Source organism: Thalassophryne amazonica, chromosome 20 (genome assembly GCF_902500255.1).
Source record: "Thalassophryne amazonica chromosome 20, fThaAma1.1, whole genome shotgun sequence".
Taxonomy (NCBI): Eukaryota; Metazoa; Chordata; class Actinopteri; order Batrachoidiformes; family Batrachoididae; genus Thalassophryne; species Thalassophryne amazonica.
This window is the reverse complement of record NC_047122.1, coordinates 18,799,799-18,826,144: the sequence shown is the minus strand read 5'-3', so window position 1 is coordinate 18,826,144 and position 26,346 is coordinate 18,799,799. Positions and strand designations below refer to the sequence as shown.

Here is a 26,346-nt window from a genome sequence, read left to right as displayed (position 1 = left end):
AGCACTGTCAACTGTGGGACCTTACATGTAGACAGGTGTGTGCCTTTCCAAATCATGCTCAATCAACTGAATTTACCCCAAGTGCACTTGGTTCTGAAGGTTACAGCCTCCTGGTTCTGGAGGTTAAATCTTCCTGGTTCAGGATGTTATGGCCTGTTGGTTCTGGAGGTTACATCCTCTTTGTTTTGGATGTTACGCCCTGTTGATTCTGGAGGTCACGGCCTCGTGGTTCTGAATGTTAAACCTTCCTGGTTCAGGAGGTTATGGCCTCCTGGTTTTGCCTGTTGGTTTTGAAGGATACAGCCTCCTGGTTGTTGTGCCACACTGGAATCTGTTTTATTTTTCAGTGCAGTGCTGCACTGAGTGATGGAGCACCTTCTGACACATCATCAGCATCTGCTGCATCCCAGTCAGAATGTGTTGGGACTGCAGGTATTTCCCAGGAAGCACCAACACTAGATGTCGCCATTGTTCACATATCAGCCTATGAATGTATGTTGGCATAGAATGAGTGATATGACCTTTATATTCTCAAAATCACCCTCTCATTTTGTCTTGCATATGGCCCTTCATCTGGCAACCGGCATCCGGTGTGAGTTGCATTTTTTCTGCTCGACAGCTTGAACTGTCATCATATAAAACGCTGAACACTAAAGCCAGCAGTTTCCAACGTGACACCAATAAGAAAGTGTGCCATATGATTACCGTGCACTGCTGAAGGACTTAACGGCTGATTGAACAATGTTTCCACCCGTCAGTTTGAAGTGACTGCATCTGCCAGTGTGCAGAGAAAGTAGTCTGGCATTATTTCTTTTCAAACAGCTCTATTTTCTCATCTGAAGGTGGCAGAAATTCAACAGCTTTTATATGTCCAGTAACATTGGAAAGTCGATGTAGAATTATGAAACCTGCCCTGTGTTTACCTTTAACCTGCAACAATTGTTAGGATGAACTCTGTAGTAAAGCTCCCATAATGTAGACCACACCTGGGCATTTTACGGCCCGCTGGCCATATCCGGGCCTTTGGCTGACTCGGACCGGCCCACAAATACCCAGAAATTAAACAATAAAATCAGGGTTCTCCCCAGACAATGGAACAACGGCACCACGTCATTATACTGCCATCTAGTGCCACTATAGTGTGGTGTCATCTCATGATGTTTTAGCGGGACACTTGGTGGGAATCTAATGGCGCGCAAACCTGCTTTTGAGGGAAATTTCACATAAACAACTTCAGCTCTTCATTTGATCCTGTTTACATCCAGATGACACAAACCATGACAAAATGCAAGCGTGTCACAAAGCCATATGATCAGAGGATGATCTTTGCATTTTTTGTTTCATGTTGGCGGGACCAGAGTCCGTGCAGGGCGCAGTGATCGCCATGCCGTCTGGGGAAGAGGCACGGCAGCTCCGAGCGTATGGAGGCAGGTGCACAGCCGACTCGATCAATGCTGTCTGCTGTGGGATCGATCAGATTAGAGGCTAAGAACAATGCTGCCTCCATGATAGTGAACAGGGCAACTTTTATGAAGAAAACAGGAGAACAGAATTCTAAATTATTCACGTACTGAGACACACTGAGATTTTGGGGCTGGATAGCTGCATGCATTATTTCCATTCTTCTGACATGTTGCACTGAAATCACAATTCCAAGTGTTCCCGACAGTGTTTCTTGGAGGAAAACATCTCAGCGGACACTTGAATGCTGCTAAAGTTAAAAACAGAACCACATATTAATTACAAAGTTTACATAAGTGTGATATTGTGTTATGTTGTTTTTTTTAAGTGATAACTGTTAATTTTGATGCAGTCACGGTAAAAGCAGCTGATTTCCACTGTGCAAAAACCTAGTGCGCGTGCATATTGCGTGAATGTGATGTGTGCTGCTCCATTACAGAACAGTCTCAGGTCACGACAGACTCTCAAAGTAAAATATAAATAAACCCTACCAACTCCACTGAGAAGAAGAAGGAAAAAAAAAACCTGAACAGTCATCCACTTGTGATTTCCAAAGTCCGCTCCACCAAAAAAATATAAATAGGACCCAAGTAGAAGCGTTGCACGTGGTGATAGTTCCCAACAGCACTGCTATACTGAAGATTTCTAATCAGAACATCGAACAGTTTGTCAAAACAATTCTATTTACTGCTTTTTATATAGGAATAAAATTATTATTGTGCAGACTTGAGTTTAGCCTTTTGGCCCGGCCCTCCACAATATTTTCTGTTTCTCATTTGGCCCTTTGCAAAAAATAATTGTCCACCCCTAATGTAGACATAATCTTGTTTTTGCAGATGTAGATCTGAATTGGTTGATGATACGTATATTATATAAACTATTCCAAGAGTGGATGCACACATACATCATTGGCTATCCATCTTTCTGTTGTACATTTATCTTATGAATGTTGGTGCCGTTTTTGCAAAAAAAATCCTGAACAGGCTCCTTCAAGTCAATAACCCAAGCTCAACCATAAGGGGCGCTATTCTTGCTTGCAGATGCCTCATTGTGCCATGTGGCTATCGTGCCATGTGGCTATCGTGCTGTACTTTGCATTCTCTCACAGTGCAAATACTACACCTTATCTGAGTCTTCTGAGTTCCAAAGACATCCAGCTGTCACTGTAGCACACACAGTAAGGTCCAAGGCTCCTGTCTTCCACCCAATATAAAGGAGCACAAAGCAATATGTTATTGCTATTGCTACTTTATAAATGACAAAAAGGTAATTTTTAAATCTTAAAGCACTGTGGACAAAAAAATGTAGTTCATCTATGAGCAGGCGTCTGCATCCTGGGGCATGCATCTATGCTGCATGTTGCCACATCCACACCACAGAACCACCCAAGGTTACATTTGGACAACCGGCCCATCCCTACTTCTCTAAAATATCTTCTGCAGCCAGGTGAAAAGTGGGCGGCCCCTTGGCCTTTTCCAGCCGCTGTGGTCTTCAACACTGAGGCACGTGGACTGGATCATGCACACAGAAACACACCACAGGGCAAAAATGTCATAGCTGACACTCCCTTGTAATGCCAGTGATCCTCCTCAACTTAGTCTCCCCAAGTAACCGCTTGTTCAGCACAGTCGTTCCAGTGGGACCCGGGGATCCTCCAAAGAGACCCAATCATCCAGTCACTGTCTTCGGTCACTGGTTAGCACAAAAGTCTGACAACTATACAGTAAGACGGGAGGCACCAGGACCCTAAAGACGTGGACCTTTGTTCACCTGCAAAGATATCAGCATCACCAACCACCTCTAACCTTTGACTTCAGGACTCCATTAACTATTCCAAGGGTTCTCTCAACATGAACATCACTGCTGAGATAAGTGACTGTCTCAACAAGTTCAACACTTTCACCACATACAGATACACTTCTGACGGATGAGTCAAGGAAGTCACTGAAAGCATGGACCCGTATCCACGAAGCAGCCTAAGGCTAAAAGTAGTTCTTATAGTGAGGTTGTTTTGAGAAAAAATCTTAGAATTCCTTGAATTCTTTTGACATTTCTTATGGCCCTGTCACACATAACATGAAGAAGTTGGGCGAAAGAGGCAGAAACCAGCCGAAAAAGGCAGAAAAAAACAAATTGTCGAACCTCTAAAAATTCCAGTTGCTGTCAGGAGGGACAGGCAGCCAGACAGCCGTGTATGATCCCGCAGTGATGGTTTCATGCATGCACACGAACACAGTGCGACCACCTGAGAGGAGTGATACCGTATCACGCTCACACAGCAGCAGCAGCATTTAAATGTTGCACAAATGTACAAAAATCGATGAAAATGTGTAAGGACAAAATAATGAGAGAGCACAGTGCATGATAAGAACAATGAATGTACTGTTGAAATGTAAGACAATCATGTTACTGGTAATGATATGTAAGTGATGCCTGATGACTTGATGGTCTGTGTTGGAAATGACGAAACAAATGGATTTTGTTTTGTCTGTTAAAATATTTAATTCCTGTTATAAAGAGCAGATAGTTGGGGAATAACCCTGTTGTGTCTGATGATGTCTCGGATGTTCATGCTGGGATATACGGTCGATAATATTGCTTTACCGGTGACGCGTGGGCAGCACGGTGGGTTCGATTCCCATCTGTGGCCTTTCTGTGTTGAGTTTACGTGTTCTCTCTGTGTTTGTGTGGGTTCCCTCCGGGTGCTCCGGCTTCCTCTCACCTCCAAAGACATGCAGGTTAGGTGAATTGGATACTTTAAAAATTGTCCGTAGATGTGTGTGTGGGTGTGAATGTGTTTGTTTGTCTCTATGTGTCCCTGCGGCAGACTGGCGTCCTGTCCAGGGTGTACTCCGCCTTGCGCTCTATGACTACTGGGATAGGCTCCAGCCCCCCCCCCCGCGACTCTTAGTTGGAGTAAGCGGTTGAAGATGAGTGAGTGATCTTTGTATTATTTTTTTTTGCCCTGGGTTGAATGTGCCCCTCTGACAAACCCTGGCCCCAGTAAAATTGGTCTAGAACTGCCACTGGGTGAAATTTGTTTGAACATTGAAAGGGCTCCTGCTGAGCACCATCAGAAGATCGGCAGCTTCACAAAGCTTTTTTTTTGCCTTCCTCCCCGATCTGTTCTGCACAGGGATGCGTGTTTGTGTGCAAGTGCTAATTCAGAAGGCAGAATACCGTTCGTGCACTCCCAAATGCATCTCCGTTTGGTTTTGTGAATCAAACTTCCAGCTCTTGAAAATTACAAAAGTAGCCAGAGGCAGATACAAAGCAACCTACCTTTTTTGGCTGTTGTTGCTGGAAGTTCTTCTTTCTTTCCTCTCTGATTATAAACAGCAGTGAAAGTTACTCAGCAGTGAAAGTTGCTCTTCAGAGGTGTCTCTGAAGAGCAACTATATCTCTTACCGGTACGGCGTACCGCTCCATTCTAACTTACTTTCACCCCTTCTGGCTTCATCGTACAGGGATAATGTTTGTGGTTGACATCATCAAGAACGAGTTTACTTTTCCCACCCACCGTAGTAACATAATAACACCCGAGATGAAGGTCATTGCAACATTGCAATACCTGGCTATGGGAAAATGTAAATTGCATGTAAATACATATTTGTATTTATATATGAATGCATATACAGTTGTATGAAAAAGTTTGGGCACCCCTGATAATTTTCATGATTTTCCTTTATAAGTCATTGGTTGTCTGGAAAATAAATTTTAGTTAAATATATCATATATCAGATGAACACACTGATATTTGAGAAGTGAAATGAAGTTTCTAGTATTTAGAGAAAGTGTGCAATAATTATTTAAACAAAATTGGGCAGGTGAATAAATTTGGGCACCCTTGTCATTTTATTGATTTGAATACATTTAGCACTAATTATTGGAACACAAAATTGGTTTGGTAAGCTCATTGACCCTTGATCTCCTTAAACAGGTGAATCCAATCATGAGAAAGGGTATTTAACCTCTTAAACCCTAGAGTCCCCAAATTTGGGGACCTGCCCTGTTTTGGAACATTTGAACACTCATAACTATAACCAATGCTGACACCAACATACACTTATTATACATCAAAATGTAAAGCGAAGTCTCCTCTACAAAAGTATCGACTTCAATCACATATCAACTAACCACAGCAAATAAAGACATAAATCGGAATTCATTTTTGGGACAAAAAACCCCTCATTTACTCCTACCAAGTATTATTTACAACATCCCCTAGGACCTGTCTTTTAGTTGATCCAAACCTTTGCATTTTTGACCTTTTACAAGCTGAGAAATAAATCATAATGTATGGGTATGTGATTTTGGTGAAATAGGCTCTAGGGCTTAAGGGGTTAAGGTGACCATTTGCAAATGTTTCCCCTCTTTGCATCTCTTCCAATGAGTGGCAACATGGGAGCCTCTAAACAACTCTCAAATGACCTGAAAACAAAGATTGTTCAACATCATGGTTTAGGGAAGGACACAAAAAGCTATCTCAGATTTCAGCTGTCAATTTCCACTGTGAGGAACATAGCGAGGCAATGGAAGACTGCAGGCACAGTACTAGTTAAGGCCCGAAGTGGCAGGCCAAGAAAAATCTCAGATAAGCTGAAGTGAAGGATGGTGAGAACAGTCATAGTCAACCCTCAGACGTGCTTCAAAGACCTACAACATGATCTTGCTGCAGATAGTGTCTCTATGCATCATTCAACTATACGGTGCACTATGTACAAGGAGATGCTGTATGATGCTGTAATGCAGAGGAAGCCTTTTCTGTGTACACACCACAAACAGAGTTGTTTGAGGTATGCTAAAGCACATTTGGACAAGCCAGCTTCATTTTGGAATAAGCTGGTGTGGACTGATTAAACTATAATTGAAGTATTTGAACATAAGGGGTGGTATGCATGGCTGAAAAAGAAAACAGCATTCCAAGAAAAACACAGTAAAATTTGGAGGTGGTTCCATCATGCTGTGGGGCTGTGTGGCCAGTGCAGGTATTGGGACTCTTGTTAAAGTTGAGGGTCACATGGATTCCAGTCAATATCACCAGATTCTGGAGAACAATGTTCATGAATCAGTGACAAAGTTGAAGTTGTGCCGGGGCTGGATCTTTCAACAAGACAACGACCCTAAACACTGCTCATAATCTACTAAGGTATTCACGCAGAAGAACAAGTACAACGTTCTGGAATGGCCATCTCAGTCCCCAGACCTGAGTATTATTGAAAATCTGTGGTGCTGTTGTGTGGGCCGCTGAAGAGGAGGTACTGCTGGCCCACCACCACCAGATGGCACCCTGCTTGGAGTGCAGGCTTCAAGCACGAGAGGGCGCCGGAGCCACTGGGAGTGACAGCTGTCACTCTTCATCAGCACCAGCTGTCACTCAGTCAACTCATCACCATCACCATAAAGGCCGGACTGCAACTCCACCTCCTCGCCGAGAAATCAGCTACCTAGGAGGTAATTTCTCTGCTTAAACTGAACAAGAGTCTGATCTCATTTACAGCCGTTTTCCTGTGACGTGTCCTTGTCTGCTGTATTGGCGTTTGGTGTGGACTGCGACGGCTTCGCCTCACACCCCAACCAGATAAGTGGTTTCACAAGGAGCTGTACGAGTGTGTGATTGGAGGTGGAGGTGCTCCCTAGATTACTGAACACAGACTGTGGGATTACTGAGTGTGCGTACTCACACTCACCTGTGCTGTTTCTGTTCTCTGCCAGCAGTACCAGGTCTGACAGCTGAAGACGGTGACCACCTGGGGACCCAGGACTTGGCGGCTCCGGTGTTCTTCAGGTCCGTTGGCGGTGAGGCCGTGTGGGATCCGGCTCGGTTCTGGACGGGCGTCTCCTATCCTCAAGCCTGCCCACACGTCACCCAACGTGTAATTGACTGTAGTCCCAAACTGATTGTTGTCTGTATTCCGTTGTGCACAATTTACAACATTAAATTGTTACTGTTTGGCTTATCCATTGCCCGTTCTTTTACGCCCCCTGTTGTGGGTCCGTGTTCCTACACTTTCACAACAGGATTTCTCAGCCAGCGTCATGGATCCTGAGGGGCGTCAACCATCACTTGAACAGCCAATGGAAGAGCAAGGTGCACAGGCGCCAGCAGGAGGCGTGTTAGGTGAGCTGCAGCACATCTTAACCGCTTTTACTGCTCGGTTGGACTTAGTTACCGAGCAGAGCATTGTTCTCAATCAAAGGATGGAGGCTCTCACCGCCCAGGTGGAAGCGCATGCTCAGGGCGCTGCTGCAGCACCTCCTCCTGCTGACCGAATGCCAGAGACAGACATTCCACTGGTCGTTCAACGAACCCCCCCACCTTCCCCTGAAGCATACATAAGCCCTCCGGAGCCGTACGGAGGCTGTGTGGAGACGTGCACGGACTTCTTGATGCAGTGCTCGCTCGTCTTTTCACAGCGTCCCGTCATGTACGCGTCAGACACTAGCCGGGTGGCTTATGTTATAAATTTGCTTTGAGGAGAGGCACGCGCCTGGGCTACGGCGCTCTGGGAGCAGAATTCACGGCTCCTAACGGTTTACACTGAGTTTGTGAGGGAGTTCCGACAGGTGTTCGACCACCCTCATAGAGGCGAGACCGCTTCAAGCGTGCTGCTGTCGATACGACAGGGGTGTCGAAGCGCAGCGAAGTATGCAGTCGACTTCCGCATCGCAGCAGCGCGAGCTGGCTGGAATGCTGTTGCGCTCCGCGCCGCCTTTGTAAACGGACTGTCTCTGGTCCTTAAGGAGCACATGGTGGCGAAGGACGAGCCGCGGGATTTAGACGGGCTTATCGACCTGGTTATACGGTTAGACAACGATTAACAGAACACCGACGGGAGCGAGACGAAGGGCGTGGTCAGGCACAAGCCGTCCCTCTTCCTCCCGGGTCCGAAAGGGAGCCGACTTCCCCACGGTCCACAGCCAGGACTCTCCACGTGACGACAGCTCCCCCTGCTGACGTTGCTAGGGAAACGAGCAGGGCCAAAAAGCGATCAGATCAGAGACAAAGGAGGCTGATCCGTGGAGAGTGTTTTCTCTGCAGCTCAACTGAGCACACAGAGAGGGAATGCCCCAAACGGTCAAAACAGCAGCACTCGTCCTTAGAGACTGGGCTAAGGGTGGGTCACAATACCCACGCGGGGAGACCCCGAAAATCTGCACGTATCCCAGTCACGATCCTGAGTGGGGATCTAACCCTTCACGCCCCAGCACTGGTGGACACGGGGTCGGAGGGGAATCTGCTGGATAGCAGATGGGCAAAGGAGGTTGGGCTCCCTCTAGTGGCCTTACCGTCACCATTGTCGGTGCGGGCACTAGATGGCACCCTTCTTCCACTAATCACACACCAGACACAGCCCGTGACTTTGGTTGTATCTGGGAATCACAGGGAGGAGACTGTGTTTTATGTAACACCTTCTACCTCCCGAGTGATTTTGGGTTTTCCATGGGTGTTAAAACACAATCCCCGGATTGATTGGCCGTCTGGGGTTGTGGTTCAGTGGAGCGAAACCTGCCACCGGGAGTGTTTAGGATCCTCGGTTCCACCCGGTGTGACAGCTAAGGAGGAGGTTTTAGTCCCCCCCAATCTGGCGGCGGTGCCAGCCGAGTACCATGACCTTGCTGACGTCTTCAGCAAGGATCTGGCACTCACGCTGCCCCCACACCGTCTGTACGATTGTGCCATTGATTTGATACCGGGCGCTGAGTACCCGTCCAGCAGGCTGTACAACCTCTCACGTCCGGAACGCGAATCAGTGGAGACCTACATCCGGGACTCGTTAGCTGCCGGGTTGATCCGGAACAACACCTCCCCGATGGGTGCTGGTTTCTTTTTAGTGGGCAAGAAGGACGGCAGACTCCGTCCATGCATTGATTACAGAGGGCTGAACGAGATCAGGGTTCGCAACCGATACCCGTTGCCTCTGTTAGATTCAGTGTTCACGCAATTGCATGGAGCCCAAATTTTCACGAAATTGGATCTTAGGAATGCTTATCACCTGGTTCGGATCCGGGAGGGAGACGAGTGGAAGACGGCATTCAACACCCCGTTAGGTCACTTTGAGTACCTGGTCATGCCGTTCGGCCTCACCAATGTGCCCACGACGTTCCAAGCGTTGGTTAATGACGTCTTGCGGGACTTCCTGCATCGGTTTGTCTTTGTATAGCTAGACGATATACTCATCTTTTCTCCGGATCCTGAGACCCATGTCAAGCATCCGGCTGTTTGTGAAGGGTGAGAAGTGCGAGTTCCACCACTCTTCTTTGTCCTTCCTGGGGTTCATAATCTCCTCCAACCCCGTCGCCCCTGATCCGGCCAAGGTCGCAGCGGTCAGAGACTGGCCCCAACCTACGAGCCGTAGGAAACTGCAACAGTTCCTCGGTTTCGCAAATTTCTACCGGAGGTTCATCAAGGGCTACAGTCAGGTAGTTAGCCCCCTGACAGCCCTGACCTCCACAAAAGTCCCCTTCACCTGGTCGGATCAGTGCGAAGCCACGTTTAGGGAGTTGAAACGCTGGTTCTCGACTGCACCGGTTCTGGTGCAGCCCGATCCCAATCGCCAGTTTGTAGTTGAAGTGGACGCCTCTGACTCAGGGATAGGAGCGTGCTATTCCAGAGCGGGGAGTCCGACAAGGTTCTCCATCCATGTGCCTACTTTTCCGGCAGGTTGACCCCGGCTGAAAGGAACTATGACGTCGGCAATAGGGAACTTCTTGCGGTGAAGGAGGCTCTTGAGGAGTGGAGACACCTGTTGGAGGGAGCATCGGTACCATTTACGGTTTTCACGGACCATCGGAACCTGGAGTACATTCGGACCGCCAGGCGTCTGAACCCCAGGCAAGCCCGCTCGTCGCTGTTCTTCGGGCATTTTGACTTCCGGATCACCTACCGCCCCGGGACGAAAAACCAGCGATCTGACGCCCTGTCCCGGGTGCATGAAGAGGAGGTCAAGACCGAGCTGTCAGACCCGACGGAAACCATCATCCCCGAGTCCACTGTCGTGGCCACCCTCACCTGGGACGTGGAGAAGACCGTCCAGGAGGCCCTGACACGGAGCCCGGACCCGGGGACAGGTCCGAAGGACAAAATGTACGTCCCACCAGAGGCCAGGGGTGCGAAAGACCGTGGCAGTGGTCTGGCAGCGCTTCTGGTGGGCGTCTATGGAAGCCGACGTCCGGGAGTATGTCCAGGCCTGCACCACCTGTGCCAGGGGCAAAGCCGACCACCACAAGGCCCAAGGTCTCCTCCAGCCTCTGCCCGTGCCTCATCGCCCCTGGTCTCACATCGGCCTGGACTTTGTCACGGGCCTCCCGCCGTCCCAGGGCATGACTACCATCCTCACGATAGTGGACCGGTTCTCCAAGGCGGCCCATTTCGTGGCCCTCCCGAAGCTCCCGACGGCCCAGGAGACTGCAGACCTCCTGGTCCACCATGTCGTGCGTCTGCATGGGATTCCATCGGACATTGTCTCGGATCGTGGTCCTCAGTTCTCCTCCCAGGTCTGGAGGAGTTTCTGCAGGGAACTGGAGGCCACCGTAAGTCTCTCGTCTGGGTACCACCCCCAGACGAACGGGCAGGCAGAGCGGACGAACCAGGAACTGGAGCAGGCCCTCCGCGCACCCGATGGCCTGGAGTGACCATCTGGCCTGGATCGAGTACGCTCATAATAGCCAAGTTTCATCTGCCACCGGCCTCTCCCCATTTGAGGTGTGTTTGGGGTACCAGCCCCCATTGTTTCCGCTAGTGGAGGGAGAGGTCGGGGTGCCCTCGGTCCAGGCCCATCTGAGGAAGCGCCGTCGGGTGTGGCGTACCGCCCGCTCTGCCCTGCTCAGAGCCCGGACGAGGGCTAAGGCCCATGCAGACCGCCGGCGTTCCCCGGCCCCTGCATACCAGCCCTGGCAGGAGGTTTGGCTATCCACAAAGGACATCCCCCTGCAGGTGGAATCCCAGAAGCTCAAGGACAGGTACATAGGACCCTTTACCATACTCAAAGTCCTCAGTCCGGCCGCAGTGAAGCTGAAGCTACCAGCTTCACTGCGGATTCATCCAGTGTTCCATGTTTCACAGATCAAACCCTACCACACATCCGCTCTCTGCACCCCCAGACCGGCGCCGCCTCCTGCCCGGATCATAGATGGAGAGCCTGCCTGGACCGTGCGCAGGCTCCTGGATGTCCGTCGAAAGGGCCGGGGGTTCCAGTATTTGGTGGACTGGGAGGGATATAGACCCGAAGTTCGCTCCTGGGTGAAGAGGAGCTTCATCCTGGACCCAGCCCTCCTGGCCGACTTCTACCGGCGGCACCCGGACAAGCCTGGTCGGGCGCCAGGAGGCGCCCGTTGAGGGGGGGGTCCTGTTGTGTGGGCCGCTGAAGAGGAGGTACTGCTGGCCCACCACCACCAGATGGCGCCCTGCTTGGAGTGCGGGCTTCAAGCACGAGAGGGCGCCGGAGCCACTGGGAGTGACAGCTGTCACTCTTCATCAGCACCAGCTGTCACTCAGTCAACTCATCACCATCACCATAAAGGCCAGACTGCAACTCCACCTCCTCGCCGAGAAATCAGCTACCTAGGAGGTAATTTCTCTGCTTAAACTGAACAAGAGTCTGATCTCATTTACAGCCGTTTTCCTGTGACGTGTCCTTGTCTGCTGTATTGGCGTTTGGTGTGGACTGCGACGGCTTCGCCTCACACCCCAACCAGATAAGTGGTTTCACAAGGAGCTGTACGAGTGTGTGATTGGAGGTGGAGGTGCTCCCTCCTTACTGAACACAGACTGTGGGATTACTGAGTGTGCGTACTCACACTCACCTGTGCTGTTTCTGTTCTCTGCCAGCAGTACCAGGTCTGACAGCTGAAGACGGTGACCACCTGGGGACCCAGGACTTGGCGGCTCCAGTGTTCTTCAGGTCCGTTGGCAGTGAGGGCCGTGTGGGATCCGGCTCGGTTCTGGACGGGCGTCTCCTATCCTCAAGCCTGCCCACACGTCACCCAACGTGTAATTGACTGTAGTCCCAAACTGATTGTTGTCTGTATTCCGTTGTGCACAATTTACAACATTAAATTGTTACTGTTTGGCTTATCCATTGCCCGTTCTTTTACGCCCTCTGTTGTGGGTCCGTGTTCCTACACTTTCACAACAGGTGCGATCTTAAGCGGGATGTCCATGCTCTGAAACCAACAAACCTGAATGAACTGGAGATGTTTTGTAAAGAAGAATGGTCCAAAATACCTTCATCCAGAATCCAGACTCTCATTGGAAGCTATAGGAAGTGTTTAGAGGCTGTTATTTCTGCAAAAGGAGGATCTACTAAATATTGATCTATTTGTTCTGTTGGGGTGCCCAAATTTATGCACCTGACTAATTTTGTTTAAAGAATTATTGCACACTTTCTGTGAATCCTATAAACTTCAATTCACTTCTCAAATATCTCTGTGTTTGTCTGCTGCATGATATATTTAACTGAAATTGCTGATTCATACAACCAATGATTTATAAAGGAAAATCATGGAAATCATCAGGTGTGCCCAAACTTTTATATACCACTCTATAATATGCATATGTCGCGGACATGAATGAGTGAAGCTCATCAGCATCTCAACATGTCATTTAGGTCCTTCAGACTTTTTTCAGTAAAATGGTTCTTGGGGGCATTAGCATGACTGAAACCTTTCAGCGTCTGGGGGGGATCTTGTCTGTCAATCCAGGAAGTGTTTGACATTTGAACATTTCCTGTTTTACTCTGAGTGAAAATTTGGCACTTCCTGTTTGAGTGTGAGCTTGCCACTGAGCTCCCGTGAGATTCCATGGGATCTCGTCTGTCAATCCAGGAAGTGTTTGACATTTGAACATTTCCTGTTTTACTGTGGATTTGAAAATTGGCACTTCCTGTTTAGGACGCCCCGTAATATGAGCGAGCTTCGCGCCACTGCACGGTGCTTCACTCATATTATATATGTGTTTATATATAAATAAAAATATATTATAAATAAATATATATTCTTATATTTGTACATAGAGATCGCCATTGCACTGTCCTGTAGAATGTTATACCTATTTATACTTTTTTTGTTTTTACTTTATCTGTTTGCACTGATAAAGGAGAAGCGCTTTCCAATGTCATTGTACATTTTGTATAATGATAATGAAGGGCATTTTATTCTATTCCAAACTTTTTAACATTCATACAATTATAAATATCAAAAGTAAGCGGTGTCAGCAGCATGTAGCCTAAACCCAGCTGTTTGAGAACAACTTTGCTTGTGTGCTACAATCTCTGCTCTCGCTTTGGATTACAACACGTACCAACGCTTCTCACACTCGCCGCTTGGGTGCAACTACCAGCATGGAGAGTAAACATAACAATAAGCTAATTAATATAACCAACATGTTACAGACAGACAAATAAATAAATGCAGATAAAGTGGTGTCACTTCCTTGTGTTATGCGTGCATTTTTAATGTATTTACAATTAGATTTTGTACTTACAATTGACTTTAACTCCTGCATGCACACACAGGTATGCACATGCACTTTTAATATATAGATATTCGGGATGTGAATGACGTATATTCAAACATTTTCAATCTGTTTAACAAATCATTTACTTTTGCTGAGCTTTATCAAGACATTAGGTTATCCTCACAATTACACATTTCTTAATACAGTTTAGGGTATATGATCGGTTGATTTTGCTGTCCATTCATAACTAGGTGCGTGGAGCGCATTTGTTTTTTTTTGTCTCCTTCCTTTTCTGTGACAACCAGTCACAGCTCTTAGAGGACTGCATCATACCTAGCAATGGGGTCAACCCCGCACCTTACAAAGATGACTTTTTTCCCCTCCTTGCTCAGACACCTCTTGGATCTCTCTTAGGGTAAGATTCCTTGCCAGGAAATTTTAGGCTAAGTTAGGAGCTCTTTGAGAAGGCTTTGAGTTGCTTCGCGGATACGGGCCCTGGATCTTAGTCCAGATCCAGGAAAATTGCAAACCCACACCCTCTGATTCCTCACTCAGCTTCTCAAGTGCAGCAACCACTTCCGCAAAGGTCGCAGCATCATCCGGAAGTCAAGGTTTTGCCACTTACAAAAGCACCAAAGATGCTGTTCTCAACACCCAATCAAACACGCAGTCCAACACCCAATCAAACACGCAGTCCAACACCCAGTCACACTTCTATTCCAACACCCAATCAAACACGCAGTCCAACACCCAATCAAACACGCAGTCCACCACCCAGTCACACTTCTATTCCAACACCCAATTAAACACCTAGTCCAACACCCAGTCACACTTCTATTCCAACACCCAATTAAACCCTTAGTCTAGCACTCAGTCTATCACCCATTCAAACATCTAGTTCAATACCCAGTCACACTTCTATTCCAACACCCAATCAAACACGCAGTCCAACACCCAATCAAACACGCTGTCCAACACCCAGTCACACTTCTATTCCAACACCCAATTAAACACCTAGTCCATCACCCAATCACACTTCTATTCCAACACCCAATCAAACACGCAGTCCAACACCCAATCAAACACGCTGTCCAACACCCAATCAAACACGCTGTCCAACACCCAGTCACACTTCTATTCCAACACCCAATTAAACACCTAGTCCATCACCCAATCACACTTCTATTCCAACACCCAATTAAACCCTTAGTCTAGCACTCAGTCCATCACCCATTCAAACATCTAGTTCAATACCCAGTCCAACACCCAATCAAACACGCAGTCCAACACCCAGTCACACTTCTATTCCAACACCCAATCAAACACGCAGTCCAACACCCAATCAAACACGCTGTCCAACACCCAATCAAACACGCTGTCCAACACCCAGTCACACTTCTATTCCAACACCCAATTAAACACCTAGTCCATCACCCAATCACACTTCTATTCCAACACCCAATTAAACCCTTAGTCTAGCACTCAGTCCATCACCCATTCAAACATCTAGTTCAATACCCAGTCCAACACCCAATCAAACACGCAGTCCAACACCCAGTCACACTTCTATTCCAACACCCAATCAAACACGCAGTCCAACACCCAATCAAACACGCAGTCCAACACCCAATCAAACACGCTGTCCAACACCCAGTCACACTTCTATTCCAACACCCAATTAAACACCTAGTCCATCACCCAATCACACTTCTATTCCAACACCCAATTAAACCCTTAGTCTAGCACTCAGTCCATCACCCATTCAGACATCTAGTTCAATACCCAGTCCAACACCTAGTCCAGCACTCGGTCCAACATCTAGTCCAACACCCAATCAAACATGTAGTTCAACATCCAGTCCTTGCATTGCCTGAGCAGAGCAGGATGAAAATGTACATAAACTGTGTTGAATTGCATTAATAATTTATTTCTCATAGAAGCTGCATTCCTCAGATTATTCTGTCCACAAACATGTTCCCGTATGCAGTTTGAAAGCAGAGCAGACTTTTTGTCTTTGGGTTTACATTTTCAGAGCTGGTACGCTGGCATCAGAGTGTTGTTGTTGTTTTGGGACATCTGTCATCAGCTTGTTGGCATGTCTGAAAGAGTCTCGTCTCCTTCTGTCCACTTCAGTCTCTCTGCAGCTACACACGTGTTTAGTCCAGAGGGTGCAGACATGTCAAAGGTTAGAGTCTCCTGCAGCCAGCTGGCTCAGGTCCATTTCATTTTTTCCCTTCACTCCTTTCTTCTTCTCTTTTTTTCTGGTTACGTGCTGAGGTTGCAGAGCTGATTGAGCACTTAACGTCACAGTGGGAAAGGACATTTTATGGATAAAACGTCACTTTATGCTTTATTGCAGAGCTGTAATTTTCCTTGTCAGGTTGTGCTGGTGCGGTTTGCCTTTAGTACCTGAAGAGCTCATTGTCCCTTGCAAACCAGGAGGAAGAAGACCTCAGTTTTCAGTTTAAGACTGACAGCACATTGACTGACAAGACAAGACTGACATTTTTTAATTAAAGATCAAATTCCTCTACAAAGTTGGACATTTATTTTTATTTAAAATCTGTCAGAAGAACGTTAAGATAAATATGCATTTGTCAGATTACTTACCATATGTTGATGCCATAAACATGCAGCAAATGTGTAATTTTGGTGGCTTTTGATGCTATAAAAAGCTTTCTTTCTTGTATATTTTCTTCAGAGATCTCACCATGAAAGCGATTATTGTGGCAGCGCTTTGTGCCCTCCTTTGTGCCGGTAAGCACAAACACACACAAACGTAATCAATCAGTCGCTTTGGGAGCTATTTGGATAAAGAAATCGCCGTTAAAGACTTTATTTGATTGAAGATTCCATGTAAAATAACAAAATAACACTTTGTGATCTGTTTAACCACCGCTTATTTACCCCCCCCCCTTTTTTTTTTTTTTTTTTTACACATAAGGTGATATTTACAGCCTGTTTATTTTTAGTGGTAGTTTTGTGAAGCATTTGCATTTCAAACACTGGTGCTGTTTTTCTGTAGATGTTAACAAAATACTTATTTACAGAACATGAAACAACTAAAAAAAGATGCATTATTTAAAAAATAAACTCATCTCCTCCTTTTCTTTCTCAGCTGTATCGGGATCTTTGAAAGGTAAAGTCACACGGCGGTTTGGGCTGAAAGTGAGCGTGATTGTCTGTAATGTGTGTAGAAAGAAGTGAACCTGCCTACACAATCCCATAAATAGACCGAAAATCACAAAAGCTGTCAGGAATGCAGTACAGAAAAAAAACAAAAAAACAAACAAAACAGATTCACCGATTAATCGGTTGTTGGGGAATGCAGGGGAGACTTGTTAGTTATTAAACTATGAACTTAGAAGTTTAGAAAGTATAAATGTAACCCTTTCATGCATGAATTATGAGACCCTCATTCAATAATTTTTTCCAAGGTGTTTTTATTTCTCTTTAGGCATGAAATTACCTGTGCAATTGAAATTTTTCTTGTCCACTCTCCTAGACACCATGCGTTTGGTCTTTGAACCACAGAAATTTGTATTTAAGAAACAGAGTGGCTATACGTCCAACCGTTGGGTCAATAAAGTAAATTCGCGAGCATATACGCCCAACCACAACCGACCAATGAGGGCGCTTGTAAGCTCACTTCCGGTTTCAACGCGGGTGGGAAAAAAGGCAGATATTTTCTCACTGGCTGCGGGAGGGTTCGCAGCCCGCAGAGGAGCTGTGATCTAAAGTGGTTCTGTTTGGCTCATCACACCCAGGGAACAGTGTCAAACTAACACCATCTTACAGCCAACAAGCAACATTTTGTTCAAAAACTGTTTCATTGTCGTTAACAGGCTTCTATTCAAAATGCTTAGGAAGTTTGTCTGCTTTCATCCATTGTGGTGTTTTCGCAGTAATTAAAGACGGCGCCATTAAATGTGTCAAACATACGTTGCAAAAAGTGGTGTAAAAAAACGTAGTTTAGATGCACAAAACGTGTCAAATACACGATCACGGTTGGGCGAATAAGATAAGACATATTTATCTGCCCAACGGTTGTGTATGTAACGTTCAATGTATGACCTATCTGCCCAACGGTTGGGCGAATAAGGTAAGACATATTTATCTGTCCAATGGTTGTGCATGTAATGTTCAATGTATGACTTATCTGCCCAATGGTTGGGCGTATAGCCTTTGCCTTTAAGAAAACAGTAACAGAAATTATATATTGTATGAAAACTATGAACAAACATTAATTTGCATCATAATAACACCAAATGTTTTACCCCCCAAAATTTAACATCAGACCAGGTTTATCAAGGACAGCAAAGTTAGCACATATATATTAAGACTGGCAGCACATTGACTGACAATACAAGATGCCTACATGCATAGTGTCCAATTTAATGGACATGTGATTAATTGCAAATTTCCCCCAATACAAAATAAACATTTGCAAATTTTAACAGTTATATTAATCCTTAGATGTTATTTGATGCTAGCATATTTTTTTTTACCTGTAGGGGTGTCCTGCTGTAGAAAAATTTACAAGATATTCCTTGAGCAGTCAGCATTTCTGGCTTCCTGTCAGCCATCTTGGTTTTGCATTAAAAAATTGCACTTACCACGACTTGCCATTAGGTGGCAATGTATAGAATGGTGCGCAAGCATCCACTGTGTTTTCTAATATGTAACTATACAACCCCTGGCAAAAATTATGGAATCACCGGCCTCGGAGGATGTTCATTCAGTTGTTTAATTTTGTAGAAAAAAAGCAGATCACAGACATGACACAAAACTAAAGTCATTTCAAATGGCAACTTTCTGGCTTTAAGAAACACTATAAGAAATCAGGAAAACAAATTGTGGCAGTCAGTAACGGTTACTTTTTAGACCAAGCAGAGGGAAAAAAATATGGAATCACTCAATTCTGAGGAAAAAATTATGGAATCATGAAAAACAAAAGAACACTCCAACACATCACTAGTATTTTGTTGCACCACCTCTGGCTTTTATAACAGCTTGCAGACTCTGAGGCATGGACTTAATGAGTGACAAACAGTACTCTTCATCAATCTGGCTCCAACTTTCTCTGATTGCTGTTGCCAGATCAGCTTTGCAGGTTGGAGCCTTGTCATGGACCATTTTCTTCAACTTCCACCAAAGATTTTCAGTTGGATTAAGATCTGGACTATTTGCAGGCCATGACATTGACCCTATGTGTCTTTTTGCAAGGAATGTTTTCACAGTTTTTGCTCTATGGCAAGATGCATTATCATCTTGAAAAATGATTTCATCATCCCCAAACATCCTTTCAATTGATGGGATAAGAAAAGTGTCCAAAATATCAACGTAAACTTGTGCATTTATTGATGATGTAATGACAGCCATCTCCCCAGTGCCTTTACCTGACATGCAGCCCCATATCATCAATGACTGTGGAAATTTACATGTTCTCTTCAGGCAGTCATCTTTATAAATTTCATTGGAACGGCACCAAACAAAAGTTACAGCATTATCACCTTGCCCAATGCAGATTCGAGATTCATCACTGAATATGACTTTCATCCAGTCATCCACAGTCCATGATTGCTTTTCCTTAGCCCATTGTAATCTTGTTTTTTCTGTTTAGGTGTTAATGATGACTTTCGTTTAGCTTTTCTGTATGTAAATCCCATTTCCTTTAGGCGGTTTCTTACAGTTCGGTCACAGACGTTGACTCCAGTTTCCTCCCATTCGTTCCTCATTTGGTGTGATCACTCCTTTTAGATGCAGACTAATGAGCAGATCTGATTTGATGCAGGTGTTAGTTTTGGGGATGAAAATTTACAGGGTGATTCCATAATTTATTCCTCAGAATTGAGTGAGTCCATATTTTTTTCCCTCTGCTTGGTCTAAAAAAGTAACCGTTACTGACTGCCACAATTTTTTTCCTGATTTCTTATAGTGTTTCTTAAAGCCAGAAAGTTGCCATTTGAAATGACTTTAGTTTTGTGTCATGTCCATGATCTGCTTTTTTTCTACAAAATTAAACAACTGAATGAACATCCTCCGAGGCCGGTGATTCCATAATTATTGCCAGGGGTTGTAACAACTAAACCCATGCATATACAAGAAAACAGCTGTTGAATAGCTGTCCACTGTAGTGATCACTGTGCATGAAAGGGTTAATAAAATGCCACATTTGAATAGGTTTTCTCTTGCCAAATGTGACAGTCTGTACTTTTTCAGTTTTGTTTGTTTTCTTTTAAATGTTTGTTTTAAATTACTCATTTTAAATCAATTTTAAACTTTTGCACCACTTTTATTTTGTTTTAAACAGCATCATATTACAATCTGTTAAAATATGTTTGATAACCTGGTGTGGTTTTAAAAAGTATTAGATTTTAGGTAACTCACTTTAAACACTTTTAAATTTGTACTTCACTTTTATGTGATTTTAAGTGTATGCACTGTATTTTTATTGTTTTTACTAAAACACCTGGAAGCAGCCCTTGCAATTGTGTTGTGCTTGCAACATTTTTTTGTTCCTGTACAATGATAATAAAAGCTTTCTATTATATTGTACAGCGGATAAAATAAGTATTGAACACGTCACCATTTTCTCAGTAAATATATTTCTAAAGGTCCTACAGACATTAAATTTTCACCAGATGTTGGTAACAACCCAATTAATCCAGAAATTAAGTTGTGTGTAATAAAATGGAATGACACAGGGAAAACGTATTGAACATGGTAACTGAAATTTATTTAGTAAATAAATTTTCCAGTCCCATCCTGTCTGGGAAAAAAATCACTAAGGGCCCTTGTTTTCTGTGAAACAATTGTTTAGTTGCTCTCCACTTGGCTCTTGGACAACTCTTCTGATAATTCTTTTCACTGCTCTGTCAGAAATCTTGCAAGGAGTACCTGGTCATGGCCGGTTTATGGTGAAGTGTTTTTCTTTCCACTTCCAGATTATAGCCCCAACAGTGCTCACTGGAACATTCAGAAGTTTAGAAACCAATGCCACCCGGGGCTCTCCCCAGAAATTTAGAGCATTATTTACAATTGAAGAAGCTGTAGCACTTTGTCTTTTTAAAATACCAGTGGAAGCCATTTCCTGCAACTTAATGGGCAGAGGAGACTAGGAAAGACATCTGTGAGAAAAGAGATTTTACTTGCCCATAAATAAATTAATAAATAAAATAAACTTGCATGTGTTGCAGTTTTAACAAAGTCTGAATTAACCCAGTTTGCATGCAGCAAAAATGACAAAGGGGTAGTGCAAAACAAGAGGTTTTAATGTTCCAGAAGGGAGTATCAGTCCAAACAGGTGAGATAGAAAAACAACTCCAGACAAAACAAAGAGAAAACACAGAACTAACTACAGCCACAAAGGAGGTACAACAAGGGTCAAGGTACTTATGTGAACAACATGAGCACGGGGTCAAACGTGAGGAACCAGCAAAAGATCAGTGAACCAGCTGCTACTTAATTACAACTCAAACTAATGACAAAATATAGGACAGGTGTGGCAGGGTCAAAGGTCAAGAGACAACACACATGAGCATAACTGAAACATAACCAAGAAGAAGAAAAGTGACAAAACCACTTAATACAAAAATAGCTGTTGAACGTAAGGGCACAAAAAGCAACAGTGGAAAAAATTGCTGAACAGACTGAGCATAATTAAAGAGGCCACGGTAATCAACTGTAACAAAACACGAAGCAAAACCCAAAGCTGAATCAAAAATAAAAAGCAGAAAACCAACATGGAATTAAAACGTGAACATAGTGTAAAACAGAGGACCTGTACAGAAACCCAACAGAACAAGTCCAAAGAGACACAGTAGAAAAATGAAGACTAAGAGCAAAATAAGAAAGCAAGCAGTGCACAAATGACAGCAAGAACTAAATGATGACTAAAACTAAATCCATCAACAAAAAGCAGAAAACTATTGTGGAACTCAAAAATGAATAAAGTGTGAACAGGGAAAAAGCCAGAAGAAACACCAAGGAGACAAATGACAAACAAAAAACAAACAAAATCATCCTGTGATCCACAGGCTTTGTTTCCCGCTTGCGCGTCCACACAATTTATGCGAACACAGTCAGTTAAAGGTGTTTGTGAACGTTCCCTGTGGGAATATTGCTCAGCCTGTTAAACATTTGCAAGATGTCGGATATTCCACCAATAGCAGAGCTTTTTTTTCAGTGCGTGGCGGTTAAACACACCAATGACATGCGAGTGTTGCATGCTGAACCACTGTGAGATGCCTGCTTTATGAGATTCCTCCAATAACAGCGCTTTTTGACTGACAATTAACCAGACCAGTGACGGATGAGTCTTGCATGTTGAATCATCAGGAGATGCCTGCTGTATGAGCTTACACGGGAAATCAATTGAGACAAGAGAAATCACTCTGTGTGGCTGCAAACCGATGAATTTTAATAAATTTAAGCAAAATTATCTGAGAAAACAGAGTGAACACTCTAAACTTGAAAATCGTCATGATGGAGCTGAGAATGTAACAACCCGGTTGCTTAGGGAGAGCCATGCACATCAGTATGTTTTGCAACAATAAGGTTGTGAAGATCTTGCGAGTGCTCTTTGCTTTTACCCATCATGAGATGTTGCTTGTGTGACACCTTTTAAAAGGCCATCACTTGAGACTGAACCAGCTGATATTAAATTGCACTGACAAGGGGCAGGATTGCTTTCTAATTACTGATAGATTTCAGCTGGTGTCTTGGCTTTTTATGTATTTTTTGGCACCTAACCTTTCTTTACGTGTTAAATACTTTTTTCCTGTGTCATTTCATATGATCACACATAATTTATGGACATCTATGGTTTGATTTCTTTGTATGTGTGGATTACTTAGGTTGTTACCGACATCTGGTGAAAAGGTCATGTCAATAGCACCTTTAGAAATATATTTACTGAGAAAAATGGTGACGTGTTAAACTTATTTTACCTGCTGTATCTTTATTAAATAAATGCAAACCCTTTGGGTTTGTTTTCTCTTAGTTTCATTTAAGATAATCTGGTTTGGTTTTTAAGAAAAGTGTTTTTTTTTTTTAAATAACACATTTTAAATCAATTTAAACTTCTACACAACTTTCACCCTGTTTTAAACAGCATTGTGTTAAAGTATGTTCAAAGAAAATGGTAAACTTTGATTTTTTTTCTCTTTATTATGTTCACGATAATCTGGTGTGGTTTGAAAGTGGTTTTAAAAAGAATTTGGTTTCAGATAACTCATTGTAAACACTTTTAAGCGTCTACTTCACTTTTTGTGGTTTTAAGCAGCTGTATATTAAAATCTTTATAGAACAAAATGTAAAACTTTTTCATTTGTTAGTTTGCTTGAGATAATCTGGTTTGTCTTTAAAAGGAATTTTTTCAGATAAGTAATTGTAATTCAGTTTAAACTACTTATTCACAATGCGGTTGTATTTATCAATTTTTTAAAAGTATGTATCAGTTTTTTTATTTCTAGACGTATATTTAAATTGGTTTAATAAAAACTAATTGGATTTTGTGGAAGAAATGTGAAGATGCCCTTTGGGCAAATCAATTGATATTTATATTGTAATTTGTGTGTGTTTGTGTGTGTGTGTGTTCAGACATTTGCTGGACAAAATGGTGAAAAAAAGCTGTTGATGGTCTAAATCATCTTTCTTTTCAGCCTCTGTGGTTAATGGTTCAGACCCATAATTTTTTATTTATTTATTTTTTTTGGAAACTGTAGTAATGGTTTTAATTTTACTTAAAGAAAAAATTAGGTTGAACTGTGGGGAAAATGACTGAAGTGCTGTTAAATATTTGAAATAATATTTTGTTTTTGGTCATAAAATGCTTCAGTCAGAGGGAATAATTAGATTTATTTTATTTATAGTTTGAATGTTGTTTTTTAAAAAATCATTGTCAGTAAGGTGTTACAAAGTGTACCCAGTATAAATACAATTTAGAAAATTGTCTGTTTTTTAAGCCATATGTTTATTGTTCTTGTTGTTCATAGCCAGTGAAGGCTCTGGAGAAAAAAAATTTTGTTCCACGTGTCCATCTCAATTATTTCTTCTAGTGAAAAAAGAGCACAGGACGGCGTTCTTTGGTGAGGACATCCACATCAATATCCCGTCGGGGAGGTTTAGCGAGGTTGTGTTCAAATCCAGGAGCAATCCTTCCTCTGAGGTGGTTCTGCTCCAGTCGGGCTTGGTGGTGAACCCGCGGTGTTACCTGAATTCTCTTGGCCACTTGGTGCTGGACAATGTCCAGGAAGAGGATGAAGGCATATACGTGATCAAGAACAACAACAACCCCAACATGGTCGAGCAGCTGATCCTCAATGTCAGGGGTAAGTTACCTGCAGAGGAAGCGAGGGACATTTTCCAACATGGAATTGATGTGATTTTAATGCCACTTGTCTAAAAAACTGTGAAAATGCAGTTAAATGGTGCAGATTGTAGAGTTCTGGTGATGTGACACTTGAAAGTGGAAAAAAGTTACAGAGAAAAGACATCTACTGTTATAAGCAACAGAATGGTCATTGTTGTGTTTAAGGTTCTTGAAATGGAATATCTCTTTACAGTCAGTTCAGGGTCTGTATTGATCCGGCTACTGGTAACTTTGTAACCCAGTACAACCTGCTGCATAGTGGGGTTGGTCGGCATCTAAACGGCTCCCCAACTAGCGTTTATGCTGGTTAGGAGAGTGGCATGACACACAGCAAGACAAAAAAACAAGACCTGTCAATGGCCATCATGCTTTTATGTTTTTTTTTATGTGGATAGAAATACTATGTTGGGATCTGGCACAGCATCTCTTCCTTGATGAGGATAGATGGATCCCTCTGAGCCTAGGTTTATAATCCGCCAACTGATTGTGTCAAAAATAAAGAAAAAACAGCAGGGGCCTCATGCACAAAGACTTGCATGGATTTCCTGCTAAAACATGGCGTATGCCAAAACCCAGAAACTTGCGTAAGCACAAAAATATTCATATGTATCAAAGTGTGCGTAGGCATGGATCCACACACGTTCCGTTTGTACATCCCACTGAAGGTGCATTTGAGCGTGGAACCTAACTCCTCCCTGGCCACGCCTTATTTAAATATGCAATTTCATGTAAATAAGCCCTTGGAGCAGGGATTCCCCACAACGTCACATCAGACAACATGAACACAGAAAAGAAAATATACTATAGATGACTGGAAATTACGTGGAGACACGCAGGGCAGTTTATTCATTACGCTGTTAAATGGATTAATCATGAAACTGGAAAAATGTTCGTGGAACCTACAGACCGTGAGTGGGGGGAGCCCGACAGCTGTGAGTTTAAAAAGGTGAGGTGCGCCTCCACTGACCGTGTGATATCCAAGGTTGGGTAGGATTACTTTGAAAGAATACATGTGGATTACATGTATGTATGTACATACATTTGGATTACTTGTAATCTGATTACTTTTGGATTACATTTCAAAGTAATCCTTCCCAACCCTGGTGATATCATAACTTACACATGTGTTTATTGACAAATACTGAACACAGGAAGCCTGTTAAGAAGCTCTGTAGCTCACCATCAAGCAAAAACAAAAAAGACAATAATAATTAGGGATGTCTCGATCCGATCATGTGATCGGAAATTGGGCCCGATCACGTGGTTTCAGACTTGATCAAAATCGGACGTTGCATCCCGATCAGGAATCCGATATAGATTTTATCCTCATTATTTTGATCAGAGCTATTTCAAGCTCATTATTGCAGATTAATGGGCCTTTCACGCGTCGGAAGCGTCAGAGGTGTCAAGAATCGGTCTAAAAAGCATTATCTTCAATGAGACACATTGCTTTTTAGATGTGTCAGAAGCGTTGCATCAAAAACTGAGCTAAAGCGACGCTTCTGACGGGAGCGCGTATTGCCGCTTGTCGGCAGGCTGACGCAGTCAAAGTTCAACCCAATCTTTTTTTTATTGAACAAAAGAAAAAACACAAGTTCAACCCAATATAACTTTCGACGCTCTGAGCTGTGACGTATAGGAACGACGTCCAATAGGAACGACGTCCAATAGGAACGACGCGTTGGGCCAAAACACGGAAGACTAGTGGCAGAAACCACTGATCTGTACAAAACAGATGGGTGCAGAAACCACTGATCTGTACAAAACAGAAACGTGTCACAGGACTGCTCATTTATAGAGCAGTTGTCTGAAGAAAAATCCTTGGAAATGTTTTTTGTTGTTGTTTGTTACCTCAAAATTTCTGATTACTGTTTAAAAAAGTTTAGAACACTTGTAATTAAAATAGCTAAATCAATAAATGTTTTTTTTAGAAACCTTTCATCTGTAAATTAAAACCACCTGTTATTTCAGATTAGATAATTTCATTCAGTTTTTTAAAGTATCGGATTAGGACTCGGTATCGGCAGATACTCAAAATTAGATGACTCGGAAT

General features: G+C 43.7%; 1 protein-coding gene across 1 annotated transcript in view; it reads left to right on the top strand.

The window, feature by feature from the left end:
* Positions 1 to 26,346, top strand: part of LOC117502473 — an 87,152-nt gene that overhangs the window by 5,251 nt on the left and 55,555 nt on the right. The window contains exons 2-4 of the mRNA XM_034161528.1: positions 16,620 to 16,675; positions 17,037 to 17,057; positions 23,980 to 24,252. Of these exons, the coding sequence (XP_034017419.1) occupies positions 16,630 to 16,675; positions 17,037 to 17,057; positions 23,980 to 24,252 (340 nt within the window). The 5' untranslated portion in view covers positions 16,620 to 16,629. The remainder of the gene's footprint in view (positions 1 to 16,619; positions 16,676 to 17,036; positions 17,058 to 23,979; positions 24,253 to 26,346) is intronic.